Source organism: Salmo salar, chromosome ssa12 (assembly GCF_905237065.1).
Source record: "Salmo salar chromosome ssa12, Ssal_v3.1, whole genome shotgun sequence".
Classification (NCBI taxonomy): Eukaryota; Metazoa; Chordata; class Actinopteri; order Salmoniformes; family Salmonidae; genus Salmo; species Salmo salar.
In genome coordinates this window covers 26871602-26892441 of record NC_059453.1, presented here as the reverse complement: position 1 = coordinate 26892441, position 20840 = coordinate 26871602, and the positions used below count along the sequence as shown (strand labels likewise).

Sequence of the window (20840 nt, the reverse complement as noted above, 5' to 3'; positions counted from 1 at the left end):
ACTATTCCATTGGTTCTGGTTGGTGTACACATTACATGCTATAGTGTAGCTAATGTTGGGTAAATCTGTTTGGCGTAAACATCACATACTATAAGGTAGCTAATGTACAGTAAATCTGGTTGGTGTACACATGACATGCTATAAGGCCACTTTGTGATCATGAAACCTTGACGTGTGACACTACAGATCACTACAGATCCCTCTCTCAAAACATCAAACTTTCTTCCACCTCCCTCCTTTATTTTTATTTTTCTGAACTGCCATGTTTACTACCCAGTACCACAAATTAAATATTTAGGCTCATTTGCTCTCCCCAAGAAATTCTACCATCTTGGGCTTCATAAATATAAATTAAAGTCTGAATTCAACAGGAGCGAAGGATTTTCCTAATGCATAAGACACGACGCCATGAAGATTCTTCACCTCCATTAGTCTCCTGTAATAGTTGTTTTTAATTATTTTGGAACTTACATTTTTATAAAATACATTTCATAAACTTTTTGACCACATGGCATATGTCTCTCTTATCAGAGGAGGCCTTTCTTAATGAAATAAATATATCTTCATTTCCTCAACTCATCACACTGTAATATGACTGCTGGGCCCAGGAGAAACCTCGTGGGAGAGACACTTACTTCTTAGCTGCAGTGCAGGGGGAAAGCACCACCGCACCGAGCAGAGCACTACCGCACTTATTCCTCCTGAATTTAATGTGAGGTGGTTGAACAGTGTCTAGGGAGTGAGGGGAGCGAGGCAAGGCCCTGGCCCTAGAAGGAGGCTACTCTGAGTTTATCACTATAACAGGGTCTCCAGGGGTGCATCTCTCTCTTAGGTCTTTAGCTCTTACTCTGTCTCTCAGCTCGGTGCTTGGGGCCTGTAGCTGTGTGTGGGTGATGTTGTGTTGCAAGTTACTATTAAACTTTCAGCAGTTGGTGTATATGGGATAATATAACAGGGAAATAATTGTAGGTGTATGTCTGGAGAAACATCCATGTTGAACATATGGGAAACACATCCATATTTCACTCAGTAACAGGCCTACAGTGACTGAGTTGTGCACCACATGCTAGACCAACTTTTACAACCATGCATAGCAATACAAAACACATAGATTTTTCATTCCATGGCTTAAAGTGAAAATCAATGCAACTCATAACAGTGATGTATACAAAGTCATCCATTTGGGCTCCTACAGGCCCATGAACATGATATACAAAAAGGAGGCCATTTTGGCTTTTGGCCCAGTCCTACCTCATCCAGATGCACCAGGAAGGTGACGTTGGTGTGCAGGTCGGCAGTAAGCTTGCCCTCTCTGGTGGAGAGAGAAAGGCCTTTTGGAGCCCTGTTGGGACACATCTGCTTCCTGGGTGTGTACATGTCCTTAACTCCTTTGATGCAGTTGTTGGACACCACTTTTCGGTACCTTAAGAAGATACCATATGAATGAGGTAGTTAGTACATGTTTAGTATGGTTTACTGAGGTTATGGCTTCATGACACTACTAGTTAACAAGGCTAAGGTATTGGTCATGTTCATCAATGAGGCTTGACAAGAAATTGCAAAAATTGTATTTTTAACCTCAAAGTGATTGTGGAAGTGACAGAGCTAGTGAACAAGACTTGCTATTCTTTGACAAAATTTAAAAATGCTTATTAATTACTAAACAAAACATGACTTTTAACACTGAAAATGAATATGTGACACAAGACTTAGTAGTTGTTGGTCACATTGACAAAACTCCAACATTTTTACTAACTCCAGATAAAACCTGACTTTTGACCTTGGGGAAGCGAATGCATGAATGAAGGATGTACCATTCTCCTCAGACCTTATCCATCCTGAGACGTGCTAATCTGTGTCCTAGGATTCCTGAAAGTGCTTTATAGCTCTCAGAAGTGCACAATCTCACTCAGTATAGATCTACTGTCTGGTGAATGACTCAGGTCTAAATAGCCAATATCACTATTCACACTAGGAGCCGTGCCAGAGGGTGTGACTCCCTGACAGTGTTTCATTACAGTGGGAAGATGGGAAGATGACAAAGCATTGGCTAACCTATACAGAGAGATACTGTAGCCACTGTAAGCTTTAATGTGTTTTTGTCCTTCTCTCTTTTGAAATGTGAGATACCTATTCAGGCTTTTTAACATGGATCATAGTATAACCATCATAATGTTTTACAAAATGAAATGGAAAACATTAAAGGAAAAATATACAGCAGGGTTGCCTTCACTTAGAATAGACAACATAGAAACTCTACAAAATAATGTCCTTATATGCAACTCACCCTGTGCTGTTGAGGTAGTTCTGTCCTTGGCTGCAGCTCCTTGATACAACAGCTGGGTTGAACCAGAATGCTGGTAGACAGTTCCCTTCTCTACGCCGTTCATAGCCATAATCACTATAACAAATCACATACAGAATGTGATCAACATCAACACTTTACCTCTACCTACTGTATATCAATCAAATGTATTTATAAAGCCCTTCTTACATCAGCTGATGTCATAATGTGCTGTACAGAAACCCATCCGAAAACCCCAAACAGCAAGCAATGCAGGTGTAGAAGCACGGTGGCTAGGAAAAACTCCCTAGAAAGGCTGAAACCTAGGAAGAAACCTAGAGAGGAACCAGGCTATGAGGGGTGGCCAGTCCTCTTCTGGCTGTGCCGGGTGGAGATTCTAACAGAACATGGCCAAGATGTTCAAATGTTCATAGATGAAAGCAGGGTCAGATAATAATAATCACAGTGGTTGTAGAGGGTGCAACAGGTTAGCACCTCAGAAATAAATGTCAGTTGGCTTTTCATATATGTACATATCTACCTCAATTACCTCATACATCTGCACATCAACTTGGTACTGGTACCCCGTGTATATAGCCAAGTTATCGTTACTCATTGTGTATTTATTATTCTTTAAAAAAAAAAATTCTCTCTGCATTGTTGGAAAGGGCCCGTAAGTAAGCATTTCATTGTTAGTCTACACCTGCTGTTTACGAAGCATGTGATAAGTACAATTTGATTTGATTTTGATCCAAAGGACATACAGTATTACTGTGTTATGTTACAGCTTCTTTTTCCTATCCCCTCAGCACAATACATATAATAGATATTTTTTGCATTGCAACGCATAATTATTATATATTGATTGGGCTGCGGTTGACAAATGCTCCAGATCAGCAGAGGTAGGAAGACTGAGCCCTGGGGGACTCCATGTCAACACAGGCAGCCAGGTCAGGGTTGGCTGACTTCCAACGGCTGATGTTAGCTACCTCCCAATCACAAAGTGATTTACATCGGGCAAAGCAGGTTAGGCAAGTGCCCATTCTAATAATGACGCTGTCATTGATTTATCAATTAATTACCTAGCCAGAACTAATAGGATACAACAAAGCCTGAGGTCCGTCTAGGACTCCCTACGGCCTGGTCTGGCCTCAGTGTGATTAGGAACCTCCCCCAATTTATTGACAGGCTGTCAAGTGAAGTTATGGTGTTATGGTTGGTTGGGATAATAGTTACAGTGAGGGAGAAAAGTATTTGATCCCCTGCTGATTTTGTACGTTTGCCCACTGACAAAGAAATTATCAGTCTATAATTTTAATGGTAGGTTTATTTGAACAGTGAGAGACAGAATAACAACAAAAAAATCCAGAAAAACGCATGTCAAAAATGTTATAAATTGATTTGCATTTTAATGAGGGAAATAAGTATTTGACATGCAAAACATGCAAAACATGACTTAGCACTTGGTGGCAAAACACTTGTTGGCAATCAGAGGTCAGACGTTTCTTGTAGTTGGCCACCAGGTTTGCACACATCTCAGGAGGGATTTTGTCCCACTCCTCTTTGCAGATCTTCTCCAAGTCATTAAGGTTTCGAGGCTGACGTTTGGCAACTCAAACCTTCAGTTCCCTCCACAGAATTTCTATGGGATTAAGGTCTGGAGACTGGCTAGGCCACTCCAAGACCTTAATGTGCTTCTTCTTGAGCCACTCCTTTGTTGCCTTGGCCGTGTGTTTTGGGTCATTGTCATGCTGGAATACCCATCCACGACCCATTTTCAATGCCCTGGCTGAGGGAAGGATGTTCTCACCCAAGATTTGACGGTACATGACCCCGTCCATCATTCCTTTGATGCGGTGAAGTTGTCCTGTCCCCTGAGCAGAAAAACACCCCCAAAGCATAATGTTTCCACCTCCATGTTTGACGGTGGGGATGGTGTTCTTGGGGTCATAGGCAGCATTCCGCCTCCTCCAAACACGGCGAGTTGAGTTGATGCCAAAGAGCTGCATTTTGGTCTCATCTGACCACAACACTTTCACCCAGTTGTCCTCTGAATCATTCAGATGTTCATTGGCAAACTTCAGACGGGCATGTATATGTGCTTTCTTGAGCAGGGGGACCTTGCGGGCTCTGCAGGATTTCAGTCCTTCACGGCGTAGTGTGTTACCAATTGTTTTCATGGTGGCTATGGTCCCAGCTGCCTTGAGATCATTGACAAGATCCTCCCGTGTAGTTCTGGGCTGATTCCTCACCATTCTCATGATCATTGCAACTCCACGAGGTGAGATCTTGCATGGAGCCCCAGGCCGAGGGAGATTGACAGTTCTTTTGTGTTTCTTCCATTTGTGAATAATCGCACCAACTGTTATCACCTTCTCACCAAGCTGCTTGGCGATGGTCTTGTAGCCCATTCCAGCCTTGTGTAGGTCTACAATCTTGTCCCTGACATCCTTGGAGAGCTCTTTGGTCTTGGCCATGGTGGAGAGTTTGGAATCTGATTGATTGATTGCTTCTGTGGACAGGTGTCTTTTATACAGGTAACAAGCTGAGATTAAGAGCACTCCCTTTAAGAGTGTGCTCCTAATCTCAGCTCGTTACCTGTATAGAAGACACCTGGGAGCCAGAAATCTTTCTGAATGAGAAGGGGTCAAATACTTATTTCCCTCATTAAAATGCAAATCAATTTATTACATTTTTGACATGCGTTTTTCTGGATTTTTTGTTGTTATTCTGTCTCTTACTGTTCAAATAAACCTACCAGTGGGCAAACATACAAAATCAGCAGGGGATCAAATATTTTTTCCCTCGCTGTATAAGGGACTAAGTGAGTCCAATGAGGGTACAGTGTCCAGTTAAGGACATTACAGCACCACTGAATCACAGCTTTGGTAATGCAAAGATCAAATTTATTTCCAGTAAGTCACAGAAAAGTATGGTTTCCAGTTTAGTACATTATCATTATAGAGACTCCCAGCGTGTTTTGGTCACACATTAATACTAACCTCTCCTCACTTATTATTAATATAATATATCAAGTGTTATATCTATGTATCTACACTGATCAAAATACAAACACAACATATAAAGTGTTGGTCCAATGTTTCATGAGCTGAAATAAAAGATCCCCAGAAATGTTCCATAGGCACAAAAATACTATTTCGCTGTTAGTGAGAATTTCTCCTGCCAAGATAATCCATCCACCTGACAAGTGTGGCATATCAAGAAACTGATTAAACAGCATGATAATTACACAGGTGCACCTTGTGATGTAGACAATAAAAGTACACTCTAAAATGTGCAGTTTTGTAAGACAACACAATGCCACAGATGTCTCAAGTTGAGGTTTCGTGCATTTGGCATGCTGACTGCAGGAAAGTTCACCAGATCTTTTGTCAGAGAATTTAATATTTGTTTCTCTAGCATAAGCCACCTCCAATGTAGTTTTAGAGAATTTGGCAGTATGCCCAACTGGCCTCACAACCGCAGACCACATGTATGTGTCACGACTTCCGCCGAAGTCGGTCCCTCTCCTTGTTCGGGCGATCCACTTTTCATTTTCCATTTGTTTTGTCTTTGTTTTACACACCTGATTTTAATCCCACAATTACTGTTTCATTAGTTAACCCTCTGTTCCCCCATGGGTTTTTGTGAGTGATTGTTTATTGTATTTTCTGTTTGTCATGGTGTGAGTGTATTTGTTACTTTGTATATTTGACATTTTGAGTAAAAGTACGTTGATTACTCATATCTGCTATCCTGCGCCTGACTCTCTACACCAGCCACACATAGGACCCATTAGAGTATGTCGTTGTGTGGGCAAGCGGTTTGCTGTCAACTTTGTGAACATTGCGCCCAATGGTAGCTGGACTGTTATGGTATGGGCAGGCATGAGCTAGAGACAACAAACACAAGTGCATTTTTTCGGTGGCAGTTTGAATGCACAGAAATACCGTGATGAGATCCTGAGGCCCACTCTGAGGGCAATTTATTTTAAGGTATCTGTGACCAACAGATGTGTCATGTGAAACCTATAGATTAGGGCCTAATGAATTGATTTCAATTGACTGATTTCCTCATATGAACTTTAACTCAGTAAATTATTTGAAATTGTTGCATGTTGCGTTCATATTTTTGTTCAGTATTTAACCTCTGATTTCAGTCTAGTCACTGTCCCACTTTGGAATCAACCCCTGGACCTTTTGTTCACAGCACAACAGAACAACAGGCCGGTGCATTGTCACCCTCTTGCGCAATACGCAATCAGTAAACATTTCAAACCTTGACTTTTGTGTACACTTCAAAGTCAATAAAAAGTGTTATTGTTATTCACTCTGAAAGTTGACGTTTCTTAAGGAGATTGCTTTTTAATTTTTTGCATTTCACTGTCTCTATCACCAGCTGTAGAGATATAGAGCGAGAGAGAAAGAGAGCGAGAGAGAGAGCAAAAGACATGCAATGTGGTCAGGAAGTTTGTGAAATGTATCATATAATAATTTAATACCCAAAATAATTAAAAACAACTATCACAGGAGATGAATGGATTCTAATTAAAACTCATACAGTTTGACCTGACACCGCTGGCATTTACATACAAATGTATCATTGCTTTTCTCTTCTCTGCAACCTACAGTCCTATTAACACCCCTCATCTTCTCTACTTTATTATAAACATAGCAAAACGAGCTCAGCCAGAGAGACAGACGTTAGGAGCAAATTATTCCCCAAAATATCTGATAATTGGAGCGCTGACACTGAAAATGAACCAAATTAATGGGATCCTGAAATAGTGTATTAAATCCAAAAATGATTTAAATGGGAAACATACACAAAGCATCAAACAAAATGTCTCTCTCTTTTATGGACAATGAATCTTCTGTTGATCTACTCATGTTTAGATTTGTGATAAAAGGACATGATTTCATGTGTTCTACTTTACTGCAATTGTGAGTTATTATACTAGTATACCATAATTACCATTCAAAGTCGTGGGCCCGACAGATACACGACTCAGCAGAGAGGACTTTGGCATAGTCTTTTCCCAGCATGCAATAGTTTCCTGGTCTGCGTTTCATATAGATCTGTTTCTGGCCCATCACACATGGCTCGCCCTGTGAAACACATACAGGATATTAATCCATATAGTGAACGCACATGGGATTACAGTATGTCATTTTCAAATGTCAAATTAACATAAAACAGCAAGTTAAACCATACTTATGTTAACCTGTTGAGCTTATTGGAACTACCCAAACACTGTAAGTACACTGCATCTACCTTGTAAAAACATTGGTACACGGAGGAAAATGGGGGAGGGTCATAGGGAGGGTCATTTTTTAATATCAGTCAGGGGGAGGGTTGCTTATTTTTTTATTTTGGCCAGGGGAGGGTCAGGTAATTTGTAATTGATTAAATGTCAAATTGCTCAGGTTCTGAGAATTAGTGTCGATGTGTGCCCGATGATGCCCTTCATCCCTTATTCTCTGCTTGGCGCGCAATATCAACTGCCACTACTGTGGTCTCAATAAAATGATCCACAGACTATACTATATGCTATAAGCCTAGGCTATATGAAGAGTATGCTAGGAGAAGCACAGGGCAAAGTTATATTTCTTAGAAAATGTACTTCCCTCCTGAGTTTTTGAGCTGCTGGGATGATGTATATAAAACTAGTTTACACTGCATTACACACTGCAATGGATAGACGTTCCCAATCATTAGACCCGGCTAGCCCTGCTCTTGCTGATGTAAACACTTTTGTGCTGCCTAACAAATGACTGTGCTGTGTACGGTGGCACTTCAGGAGGCGAGTCAGACTTATTCCGTATTTTTTTATTGTATTTGTCCCAAAAAAGTATATATCTGTGCGTGCAGACTAGGCCTCCTGATGCCCTGTTCAGTTTGAGAGGGAGAGAACGAAGATGAAAAGGAAGACCCGAGGTGAACTTGCTACTGATAGATTTGATTTTAATAAAAACAATATGTTTTATTGCCCACAATGAAGCTATTTATCATTGTGTTTGACCTCACAATAAGCCATATTCAAGTAATTTACATAACTTGCATTACTATGAAGCAGCAGCAGTTTAATTTGACTTTAGGCTACTAACAACAAGAGGGCTTTGTGTTGGAGTCTATTTCTTCCTATTCAAGAAATAAGAGGTAGGCCTACCTGTTTGACAGATGAAATTATAGTCTACTATCCATAGACTTTGTCAGCCATTTCCTTCAGTCACCATGCACTCCTTAAATATCTCAGTGTCAGTGAAGAGCTTGGTGTGTTAAGTTAAAACCAGGGCTCGAATTGAGGAGGCATGTGAGGGTATTGTGGCTTTTGTTAAAGAACATGGCTAAAAGCATAGGCCTACCCCCTAGTTAGCTTGTTATTTTGGAAATAAAAGTGTATTGACCTGATTATATTAAGTGATATTTAAGGACACTTTAATCCACAATTCTTTGTGCTAGAAACAAGCTGTAAAATGCCGGGGAAAGAAGAGACTCCAATGCATATGGGATATCTTTGGTTTGTCTCTATGACATGCAGAGGCTGCTACCTTCTATAGCCGTGGAGACAAAAAATGTACTTTCTTTGGGAAGTAATGTGTGATTCTGTCTATCAATTGACGTTCAACATTTCAACAGGCTACTAAACAACATACTAACTCTAAAATCAGTCAGGAGCAAGCCAAGTAGCCTAAGAAGGAACAAAAATGTATTATTGTTATTTCCAGGTTATAGCCATTTAAGAAATCCATTGAGAAACATTTGTGACATGCTACAGGCTGGCAGGGGCGCTCAGCATTATAAAAACACATCAACAACAGCACTTCAACAACATGCCTATATAGTACATTTCGCATTTAGGCTGTATAAAATAAATTATTTCAAATTAAATAGGAACACGAGTTTGGCTAGTCTATGGCTTGAGGATCATGTGGTGAGCTACAGTATGCATGCCTAGTTTGTTAATTTAGTCTAGCAGATGCTCTCATACTCCCATGCCCTAATCACAGTCTACACAAATCTTATTTTGCAGCAACAATATCTGTCACGCCCTGATCTGTTTCACCTGTCCTTGTGCTTGTCTCTACCCCCTCCAGGTGTCGCCCATCTTCCCCACTTATCCTCTGTGTATTTATACCTGTGTTTTCTGTCTGTCTGTGCCAGTCTGTCTTGTTTGTTCAAGCCTACCAGCATTTTGTCTCAGCTCATGTTATTCCCTAATCTCTCTTTTTCTCATCCTCCTGGTTTTTGACCCTTGCCTGTCCTGACCCTGTACCTGCCCGCCTGACCACTCTGCCTGGTCCTGACCCTGAACCTGCCTGCCGTCCTGCACCTTGGCCTCTACTCTGGATTATCGACCCGTCTGCCTTGACCTGTCGTCTGCCTGCCCTTGTTGTTACAATAAAGATTGTTACTTCACACAGTCTGCACTTGGGTCTTACCTTGATTCCTGATAATATCATGGAATAAAATAGAAAATTATTGTTTCCCAAAATATTTTTTTGCTGTGTTAAACAACTAATGGCTTTTTCTCAAATTAATTGATGATCAGATACTTCAGTTGTAACTGGTTCTGTTGTGCTCACTTTTTACAGTTGATAGACAACTTTCGCACTGTTGCAGACAGACTATCCTCTATTTTTTAACAATAGCCTGTAGAGAAATCAAAACGTCTCTGGTGCGCTCATTCGTTGTCATGCTCTATTTTACTATTAAAAAAGACCTTAGTCATCTCCAGTCATGTAAAATTATGTAGAATTGCATGAAATGTGTTAACCTCTTATAGTAAAAGGCTTTTTTTGGGGAAAGCAAATAAATTGATAGATTAATTCAGTGCTTTTCTTAACTTAATTGATATATTTTCACCACTACCCTTGTCCGCGGTAGTCTTTGAACCCACAACCTTCTAGTTACTTTGCCATCTAATAAAATTAAGAACGGTTTCTAAAACTGAAATACAAAGGCTCTGGTCTGTCCTAGGAGTGAGTGTAAATGGTAGGCATGTTCTCTGCTATCCACTTTATGTTTTAATTATTATTTTGGGTATAGGGGAGGGTCACTTTTTTATTTTTACCATTAAGGGAGGGTCGGGTAAAAATATATTTTACTGAAGGAAGGGCCATCCATTTTCATTTCAGAGAGGTTCGATTTTCTCCAGGTATCGTCATTATAAATAATGTACAGTCCCTAACTACCATGTAAATACATTGTTATTAGATAATAAGGACACATATTGATAAGTTGGACCAACTTCCTGTTTAAGAGGTCTTGCCTTGTTGTGAAGGTGCCACGTCTGATAGTCTCCTTCTGTACATTTCCTGTTGAAGATGGACTTGTAGTCTATCTTGATAAGCTGCCACTCTGACCTATGGCTGAAATGTCCAAAAAACCTTGAGAAACCAAAGGATGGATACACAAGTTAATATAACTCGACAAGGGTTTTCAGAGCTACAAGTTTTCACCAATTACGTTAAGTCTATAAGTAATTACATTTTCCTAGTTTAATATGTCAATCAAATGGGGAATTCAGTCCTAAGCTAACAAACTGACAACCCTTATGAATCAAATATTTTCTCCCATTTAAACGTCTGTTAATAAAGACGAGACATCAGCATTCGTTGAATTAAAATTCCTCCCCATCCCCTCATATCTTCCCTCCAAGAGGAACAGGGTTCCCAAGAGAACGAGATGGAGAGACAAATTATGTCATCCATCTCATCCCTCCATCCCCTTCCCTTTCACCAAAAGGAACAGAATCCCAAAACAATGGAAGACAGAAAGATTAAACACGTCATCCCTCCTTTTCTCCATCTCCCTACGAATTCCGACGGAGGACAAAATAATGTCATCCCCCGTCTATAGATCATTCATCACTGCACGTCATCCCTCGATTACTCTATTGTCCCGACTCACGTCATGATCTGGTTCTCTGTCCCGGCCTCCACCAGCATCCCGTCCACGAACAGAGGCACCAAGGAGAAGCTGTGTCTGGTCCACTGACGCCCCTCATCAAAACTGATTCTGTAACAGAGTCACAACACAATAACACATTGAATGAATCCCAAATGGCACCCAGGGCCTATAGGGTTCTGGACTAAAGTACAGAAGCCTACTAGGAAAAAGGGTGTCATTTGGGATGCAACCATTCACATCTCAGACTGGCAGTAACAACAAGGCCCATATTCATCATTCTGACTTGGAGTGCTGATCTAGGATCAAATTTACCTTTTAGATCATAAGGAATGAGATTATACGGACTGGTGGGATCTGATCCTGGATCAGCATTGCTACTCTGAATACGAGCCCTGATGCTCTCATTTACAGTGAGTCAGCTGGGTTCATGGAAGATCAGTGGAGTGAATAGTCTCCATAGACAGTCAGTCGCTGAATCTCAGGTTGGGTCTAATTGACTACAGTTAATACTCGTTCTGCTGAGTAGAAGAATAATAAAACAACAGAACTGTGTTCGACTATCAAAGCGTGGAGACATAACAACTTGAAGGGAAAACAACAACGTCATAGGTCTTGAGTTTACTTAGTCTACAGCGAGGTGGTGTAGAAGAAAAAACACAACACACAAAACTATTTCATGTTCTAACGACTACAAAACAGGGGTGGAGAGGTGTGGGGAGACAAATTTAAAAAAAGAAAAAGAGATTATTTTGTTGTAGCTTCCATCTAAACCTCCGTCAGTCAGCATGCCTTCATCTGGCTATAAACTCAGACAACAGACAAAGCATTGATACGCATCTATTAGGAGGATACCAGGGTCAGGAAATGTTTACTTTTACACTAGCTGGGAGGAGAGCGAGAGGACAGAGAGAGAGAGAGAGAGAGAGAGAGAGAGAGAGAGAGAGAGAGAGAGAGAGAGAGAGAGAGAATTGGTTCCTACAGCGCTTGCCTGGGTTCAAATAGCATTTGTTATCTTTCAAATACTTTAGCTGCCTGTTACCTGGCCTAATGGATCCAATGGAAATGGCCTAAAAGTGCAAACCCCACCCATCTGCCACTCTAGACAATTAAATGTCTCAATTAAATGCTGAAAGAAAACAATACTATTTGAAACCTGGTTTGATATGAGGGCTTCTACTGTGTTCCTTTCCTCCACTTAAGTCATCTCGGAGACACAACCAGGAAGGAAGGAATCCTCCACACCTTGGTGCTAAAAGTAATTTCTAAATGTTTTTCTAAAGTGATAGAAGAAGAAGAGAGATGTGGTTTCAGTTGTGTTGGTCTTCACTGAGGCAAAACGTGGGTGCTTCAATTTATAATAGGATGGTCAGTGTTAAAATTACTAAAAGGGGGACTTGGTGAAGAAAAACACTTTCCCCCAATTTAGATTTTTGACATGTTTGTATATTTATTGCATATGTTTGTGCTTTGCAAGTTGTTCCAACCTTGAATACTGCCTTTAATCAACAGATAAAGTTAAATTAAAAAAGTTTTCTTGACATCAATAGAAGTGCTAACATGTTACCGCAACCAGTTATCAGAGATACAAACACTGAATTAGATTTAAACCTACTGTAAATGTCTGGTGGGGACCGTTGGTTGTTTCACAGCGACAAGGGCCCCTCCTTTATCCAGAAACCAGACGTTGTGTTCCTCCTCGAATATCTGAAAGAGGACACACAGGCAATTTAATATAATATATGATTTACATACAGTTACCTTGTACACATCTAGCTGAATACTGAGTCTCAAAACACCTCATGATCAAAAGGCAGAGACAGCAGTCCAAAATACTTATTCTCCAAACTACAATAATCAAATATATTACTAGAATGCCTTAGACGAGAATGCCTTAGATTTTACCCCCAAATTCAGCCAAAACTCACCTGTCGCCAGTTGTTACCAGCATCAGATGAGATGAACATTCCAACGTTATTGTACGACAGCTCAGACCCAATATTCCCTGTGATAAAAATGCAACAAAGCATTAGTTAAATATTCAAATGATGCTGAAAATATGAAGATGTTGTAAATTACAATGAAGAATAGATGCAGAGAAGAGAAGAACAACCATTCATGCTTGGATGGATATTGCTCAGTTTTTCTTAAGCAATGATGTAACATTTTCCTCTCTGAGCGTATCTCTCCACTTTGTTGATGCCTTGTGAAATCCCCCAACCACTGTTCAGTGTCAGGTGTGGGTTTTGAGCTGCATCGTGTTTGTCAGGGTCACCAAACATAATATGTTGTGTCCTCAGTCTGCACTGGCCCACTAAAATAAACCGGTGACTTTGCATCACCAAAATGTGAGTAAGGACAACATCAGAAGTGTTATAGTGTGTCTCTGGACAGATTCAGTACATTTATACAGGCTCCCAGTGGCTTAGGGATCTCACAGATCCAGTAAGAGATTAGAGGATAAGAGGAGGGGACAAACTATTGTTTTGGTGACAGAGCAAATATTGTTTGAGGACAGAGATGAAGAAAGCAGATTCATGGATGTAGGCCATTTTTGTTGTTTTTGCTAAGATACAATATTTTCCACACAGTTGAAGATGAGTTGTTTATAGCAGGACTTGCAGATCCCTATCAGTAATGGTAGGGATTGGATAATCATAATAATATTCATAATCAAATGGAATTTCAGAACTGACCTGGAAAAGATAGACAGCTATTCTCCTTTTGTACCATTACCTAAATTGAACAGATGTCTCTATTCAGCCAAATACGTTTTCACTTAAGTGGACAATAGGGAAATCTAATCTAATGATATCTATCAAATGTTCATTCTGTATTCTCTCACCTGTGGCCACAATGATTCCCGGTGCTGAGGCCTTGGTTGATATGCTGCCTGACAGGTAGGGGTTTTCAGACGTCTGCAGTTGGAGGTTGAGCGAACAGAAGGGCTGAGAAATGACAGACAGTCCATTATATTTGACGAAGCCATTATACACTGGTCAATCAAATCCCCAATGTTACATAGAACACTAAAGGGTTGATCTTTAAAGGTGCACAAAGCATATGCTTTTATTTCAAGAGAAGGTCTTTTAGATAAGGAAAAGAAAAGCTGCCAGGCGGTCTTTATTAAGCTTTCATCTCAGAAAGCCTGAAGATAATGCCTAATAGAATCTTTTGAATTCTGAAGTCTTCCAGTGAGTTACATTTACACCAAATGCTAATAACAATGCTAACATAGGCAGTTAACAAAATATCGTTTTTTGTATAGTTAACAAAACAAAACATGAATAAAACTAAACACAAGTAAGACAATTCCCACAGCCTCACTCTAAAAAAACGTGCTGCCTCTCCATAGTTTATCTTAATTGTCGTTATCAGTCAATACAGGGAGGGTTTTTACATAAAATCATCAAGTCAAGGGAGAGAGAGGGAGACACAGCTGCATGTGAGCACTCACATTTTTCAACATGTTTTTTACAAAAAGATAGATTTGGAGTTAGACAAACATGGATTATTTGTCAGGGACATTTACAGGATGCTACCCTCCACAGCATAACCTTCACTCCAGATTCAGAACTCCAAACCTACAACCTAATTTTGGACAACATGTCCTGGAAGGATTACTACTACGAATGATCCATTTCCCAAGCTATACAGAGAGTGCCATGGCAAACAAACAGCAGAGACCTGAGGACACCATCCGCCCTGGGACTGAGACAGACCAGATACAACTTCAATTAGCACTGAAGTGTGAAGTGAGAGTTGTCGAAGCCTTTAAGCCCAACAAATGGCAGGAGTCTCACAGTCTACCCCACCCAAATCCAGAGGCCTTTGAAGCCCCCTCCCACTGTTCAGAGACCATCCACTGGCATTTTCTACAAGAAATCTGCCTCCAGAAATAAAATCTTTTCCATTTTTCCATTTTTGTCATTTAGCAGACACTCTTATCCAGAGCGACTTACAGTAGTGAATGCATACATTTCATGCATTTTTATTTTTTTTTAATTTTTTATTTTTGTACCTGCCCCCCGTGGGAATCGAACCCACAACCCTGGCGTTGCACACACCATGCTCTACCAACTGAGCCACAGGGAAGACAAGTGGGTGTGACACAAACAAATGGGTTTCCCAAGTGGGTGTGACACATACTCCCATTGTCTTCCCTGCACTGCTGCACTGCGGCTTGGATTCTACCTGGCAATCTGCTCACTGTCTGCCCTGGCCTGTCTCTCCTGTCTGGTACAGGTACCCCCACCACACATGGACTGTTGGGGCGAGTGACTCTGAACTTACAATGGCTAGCCCCAAGTCGTTATATATTTTTTTCTTGTGCATTTTGCTATTTTTCTATTTGCCTCATGACTCCTGCATGCTTTGTTGACTATGAACTTTCTTGTTTGCCCAACCGTGGGACAGACTATGTTTGTTCCCACACTCGGGACTCTGACTCTCTATTGGTTACACAGACTTTTGGCCTCCCATCCTATTCTGACCACCTCTCGCCGGCTTTGAATTCATGTTACCTGATTGAAATTGCTGTACAATATGATCTTGTTGCCATCTAATGCACATTCAAATCTTATAAATCAACACTGCAGAGCTCTCCCTATCCTCTGCCGTGCCTTGATTGTATTACTGCTGATGATATCTGGAAATGTGCATGCCCATGTACTGTTGCTAGCCCCAATTCTGACTTGTGCTCTGATATCTGCTTTACTGAATTCTGCTCTCGTAAAAGCCTGGGTTTTCTGCACATTAACACTAGAATCTAATTACCTAAAATGGTTCAATGGAAAGTGTGGGTTCACAGCTCCAGTCCACATGTGTTGGTCATTACTGAGAAGTGGTTAAGGAAGAGTGTTTTGTATACTGATGTTAACCTTTCTGGTTATAAACTATTTTTGACAAGACAGATCTTCCAAAGGCAGGGGAGTGGATATCTTTACCAGGATCACCTTCCGTGCTCGGTTGTCTCCACCAAGTCTGTCCCCAAACAATTTGATTTGCTGGTTTTAAGCATTAATAGCTCTTTGTTGACTGTTATCGTCCTCCATCAGCTCCAGCCTGTACCCTACCTGCCCTAAACTCTCTCCTGGCCCCTTACACTGAGTCTGAATTTGTCCTGCTAGGTGACCTAAACTGGCACATGCTTAAACCACCTGACTAAGTCCTAAAGCAATGGGACGCCGTAAATCTTTCTCAGATTATTACCAATCCCACAAAGTATGACTCCAAATACACAGAAAAGGCTCCTCTCGTCGATGTTATCCTCACAAATAAAAACAGGTTCAGCCCCTGGTTCGTCTGTGATCTTGCAGAAATACTCCACCTAAAGAATTACATTTGGCGAAAGGCTCGGCTCCCGCATACTCAGGCTGACTGGCTCTTGTTCAGGTAAATGAGAAATAAGTGCACTAAGGCTATCCGGAAGGCCAAAGTGAATTATTTTAAGGAGCAGTTCTCTCTCTGTGGGTCTAAACCCAAGAAGTTCTGGAAAACATTTAAAGACCTGCAGAATAAACCCTCCTCCTCACAGCTGCCTTGTCCCTTATTGTTGATGATGTGGTTGTTACTGACAAGAAGCACATGGCTCTTTAATCACCACTTCATTAAGTCAGGATTCCAATTTGACTCAGCCATGCCTCCTTGCCCGTCCAACATTTCCACATCTCCCACCCCTTCTAATGTGACTAGCCCCGATTCTCCTCCCTCTTTCTCCCTCACACCACTACAAAGTTTCTCCCTGCAGGCAGTCACTGAGTCCTAGGTGCTAAAGGAGCTCCTTAAACTTGACCTAAAAAAAATATATATCTGAGTCAGATGGTTTAGACCCTTTCTATTTTTATCTCTCTACCCTATAATCTATCTTTCTACCCTATAATCGCCAAGCCTATCTTTGACCTTTTTAACCTGTCTCTCCTCTCTGAGGAGGTTCCCATTGCTTGGAAGGCAGCCACTGTGCATCCTTTATTTAAAAGGGGAGATCAAGCTGATCCTAACTGTTTTGAACTTATTTCTATTTTGCCCTGTTTATCAAAAGTGTTGGAAAAAGTTGTCAATAATCAACTGACTGGCTTTCTTGATGTCTATAGTCTTCTCTCTTGTATGCAATCTGATTTCCACTCAGGTTATGGATGTGTCACTGCAACCTTAAAGGTCCTCAATGATGTCACTATTGCCCTTGATTATAAGCAATGATGTACTTCTATTTTTATTGACTTGGCCAAAGCTTTTGATACGGTAGACCATTCCATTCTTGTGGGCCGGCTAAGGAGTATTGGTGTCTCTGAAGGTCTTTGGCCTGGTTTGCTAACTACCTCTCTCAAGGAGTGCAGTGTATAAAGTCAGAACATCTGCTGTCTCAGCCACTGCCTGTCACCAAGGGAGTGCCCCAAGGCTCGATCCTAGGCTCCACGCTCTTTTCAATTTACAATAACAACATAGCTCAGGCAGTAAGAAGCTATCTCATCCATTTATATGGAGATGATACAGTCTTATACTCAGCTGGCCCCTCCCTGGATTTTGTGTGAAACACTCTACAACAGAGCTTTCTTAGTGTCCAACAAGCTTCCTCTAACCTTAATCTTGTTCTGAACACCTCCAAAACAAAGGTCATGTGGTTTGGTAAGAAGGATGCCCCTCTCCCCACAGGTGTGATTACTACCTCTGAGGGTTTAGAGCTTGAGGTAGTCACCTCATACAAGTACTTGGGAGTATGGCTAGACGGTGCACTGTCCTTCTCTCAGCACATATCAAAGCTGCAGGCTAAAGTTAAATCTAGACTTGGTTTCCTCTATCATAATCACTCCTCTTTCATCCCAGCTGCAAACTAACCCTGATTCATATGACCATCCTACCCATGCTAGATTACGGAGACGTAATTTATAGATCGGCAGGTAAGGGTGCTCTCGAGCGGCTAGATGTTCTTTACCATTCGGCCATCTTATTTGCCACCAATGCTCCTTATAGAACACATCACTGCACTCTATACTTCTCTGTAAACTGGTAATCTCTGTATACCCATTGCAAGACCTACTGGTTGATGCTTATTTATAAAACCCTCTTAGGCCTCACTACCCCCTATCTGAGATATTTACTGCAGCCCTCATCCTCCACATACAACACCCATTCCGACAGTCACATTCTTTTAAAGGTCCCCAAAGCACACATATCCCTGGGTCGCTTGTCTTTTCAGTTCGCTGCAGCTAGCGACTGGAACGAGCTGCAACAAACACGCAAACTGGACAGTTCTATCTCAATCTCTTCATTCGAAGACTCAATCATGGACACTCTTACTGACAGTTGTCGCTGCTTTGTGTGATGTATTATTGTCTCTACCTTCCTGCCCTTTATGCTGTTGTCTGTGCCCAATAATGTTTGTACCATGTTTTTTGCTGCAACCATGTAGTGCTGCTGCCATGTTGTGTTGCTACCATGTTGTTGTCATGTTGTGTTGCTACCATCCTGTGTTGTCATGTGTTGCTGCATTACTATATTGTTGTCTTAGGTCTCTCTTTTTGTAGTGTTGTAGTGTCTCTTGTCGTGATGTGTGTTTTGTCCTATATACATTTTAAAAAAATTACCCAGCCCCCGTCATCGTAAATAAGAATTTGATCTTAACTGACTTGCATAGTTAAATAAAGGTTAAATAAAAAAGAAAATGATTAAACATGTCTCGAGCCGACAACAAAAGTCAATTATATCTGTTCACAGAGCCCCCCCCCCCCAAAAAAAAATGCACTTTCATCTTTGCCAATTCATAGTATGACATTGCTGTAAGGACACCAAGGGCAACGGGATTTAACAGGGTAATCAAATAGAATCTGTAATTAAAATGTCACATAAATGCACAATCGTGTTCAACCTGTAGCCCACTCAGCGCACGGCGTGCAGCCCCCACAATTGCCTCCCTTTAAACAGTATGAACTCTTACTGCTAATTTCTCAAAGTTATTTTTCTACATAGTCATCCTTTACAGCCGCCTCACGTGGGATAAAACGAAAGATAGGGCACCTAAAATAATAATAACTGTAAATAACAAGGAGTGTGTACACAGTTCATCTTGATATCATAGCTTAAATGTGATTACGTAAAGTAATTCCCCTTCCATTAAGATGAGTAAGCAAACTCCCTTGAGTGTGTGATGTAACATGACTGTTATCATTAATGTACATAACTTGAAGGGAACTGAATTAAAATGTACTGTCATTGGAGAGTATCTGTTGAGTATGCTTATTTAACTCCTGGACTAGGCTTAAACTGGGTCTGGGAAAGCATCTCAATGTTCCTCATGTATGATCACCACAATGATGAGCCTTCCCTGTTAGCTTCGGTATAACTCACCAGTATACAGTGGATGTCGTTGCCAGCCAGGTCTGTTGCCGGGGCCTGCAGCAACCTCCAATCACGGCCCTTGTTGTAGGTGATGTAGGTCTTCACCTGGTTGTCTAGCCTCCTGTTTGCGATCAGCATGCCTTTGATACCTGCTACCTAGGGAGAAATAGAGAACAAATTCGAAAATAGACACTAAAACTAGCCAATCCAACCACCAAAACAGATTACATTATGTTTTTTTAATTATTTTTCAAGCACTAAACAGTACCTAAAATGCCCCCTGACAGACATAGCTGCGGGAAGTACGGGTGTTGAGGGTGCTGCAACACCCCTGAAAAAAAAAACGAATATATATATATATATATATATTAATACAAATATATATTAATACAAATATATATACTACCCGTCAAAAGTTTTAGAACACCTACTCATTCAAGGGTTTTTCTTTATTTTTACTATTTTCTACATTGTAGAATAATAATGACAACATCAAAACTATGAAATAACACATATGGAATCATGTAGTAAGAAAGAAAGTGTTCAACAAATAAAATATATTCTTCAAATAGCCACCCTTTGCCTTGATGACAGCTTTGCACAATCTTGGTATTCTCTCAACCAGCTTCACCTGGAATGCCTTTCCAACAGTCTTGAAGTAGTTCCCACATATGCTGAGCACTTGTTGGCTGCTTTTTCTTAACTCTGCAGGCCGACTCATCCCAAATCATCTCAATTTGGTTGAGGTTGGGGGATTGTGGAAGCCAGGTCATTGGATGCAGCACTCCATCACACTCCTTCTTGGTAAAATAGCTCTTACTCAGCCTGGAGGTGTGTTGGGTCATTGTCCTGTTGAAAAACACATTATAGTCCCACTAAGCCCAAACCAGATAGGATGGTGTATTGCTGCAGAATGCTGTGGTAGCCATGCTGGCTATGTGAGCTTTGAATTCTAAATAAATCACAGTGTCACCAGCAAAGCACCCCCACACATAACACCACCTCCTCCATGCTTTATGGTGGGAAATACACATGCGGTGATCATCCGTTCACACACACCGCGTCTCACAAAGACACAGCGGTTGGAACCAAAAATCGCCAATTTGGACTCCAGACCAAAGGACAAATTTCCACCGGTCTAATGTCCATTGCTCGTGTTTCTTGGCCCAAGCAAGTCTCTTCTTATTATTGGTGTCCTTTAGTAGGGGTTTCTTTGCAGCAATTCAACCATGATGGCATGATTCATACAATCTCCTCTGAACATTTGATGTTGAGATGTGTCTGTTACTTGAACTCTGTGAAGCATTTATTT

The 20840-nt window shown here is 40.9% G+C and overlaps 1 protein-coding gene across 1 annotated transcript in view; it reads right to left on the bottom strand.

Annotated features, from left to right (window-relative positions):
* The window catches only part of LOC106564691 (VPS10 domain-containing receptor SorCS3), a 248845-nt gene that overhangs the window by 16830 nt on the left and 211175 nt on the right, over positions 1-20840 (bottom strand). The window contains exons 10-18 of the mRNA XM_014130944.1: positions 19538-19684; positions 14040-14142; positions 13123-13199; positions 12810-12901; positions 11198-11305; positions 10557-10674; positions 7259-7392; positions 2288-2401; positions 1252-1423 (exon numbers count right to left, since the gene is read on the bottom strand). Of these exons, the coding sequence (XP_013986419.1) occupies positions 1252-1423; positions 2288-2401; positions 7259-7392; positions 10557-10674; positions 11198-11305; positions 12810-12901; positions 13123-13199; positions 14040-14142; positions 19538-19684 (1065 nt within the window). The remainder of the gene's footprint in view (positions 1-1251; positions 1424-2287; positions 2402-7258; positions 7393-10556; positions 10675-11197; positions 11306-12809; positions 12902-13122; positions 13200-14039; positions 14143-19537; positions 19685-20840) is intronic.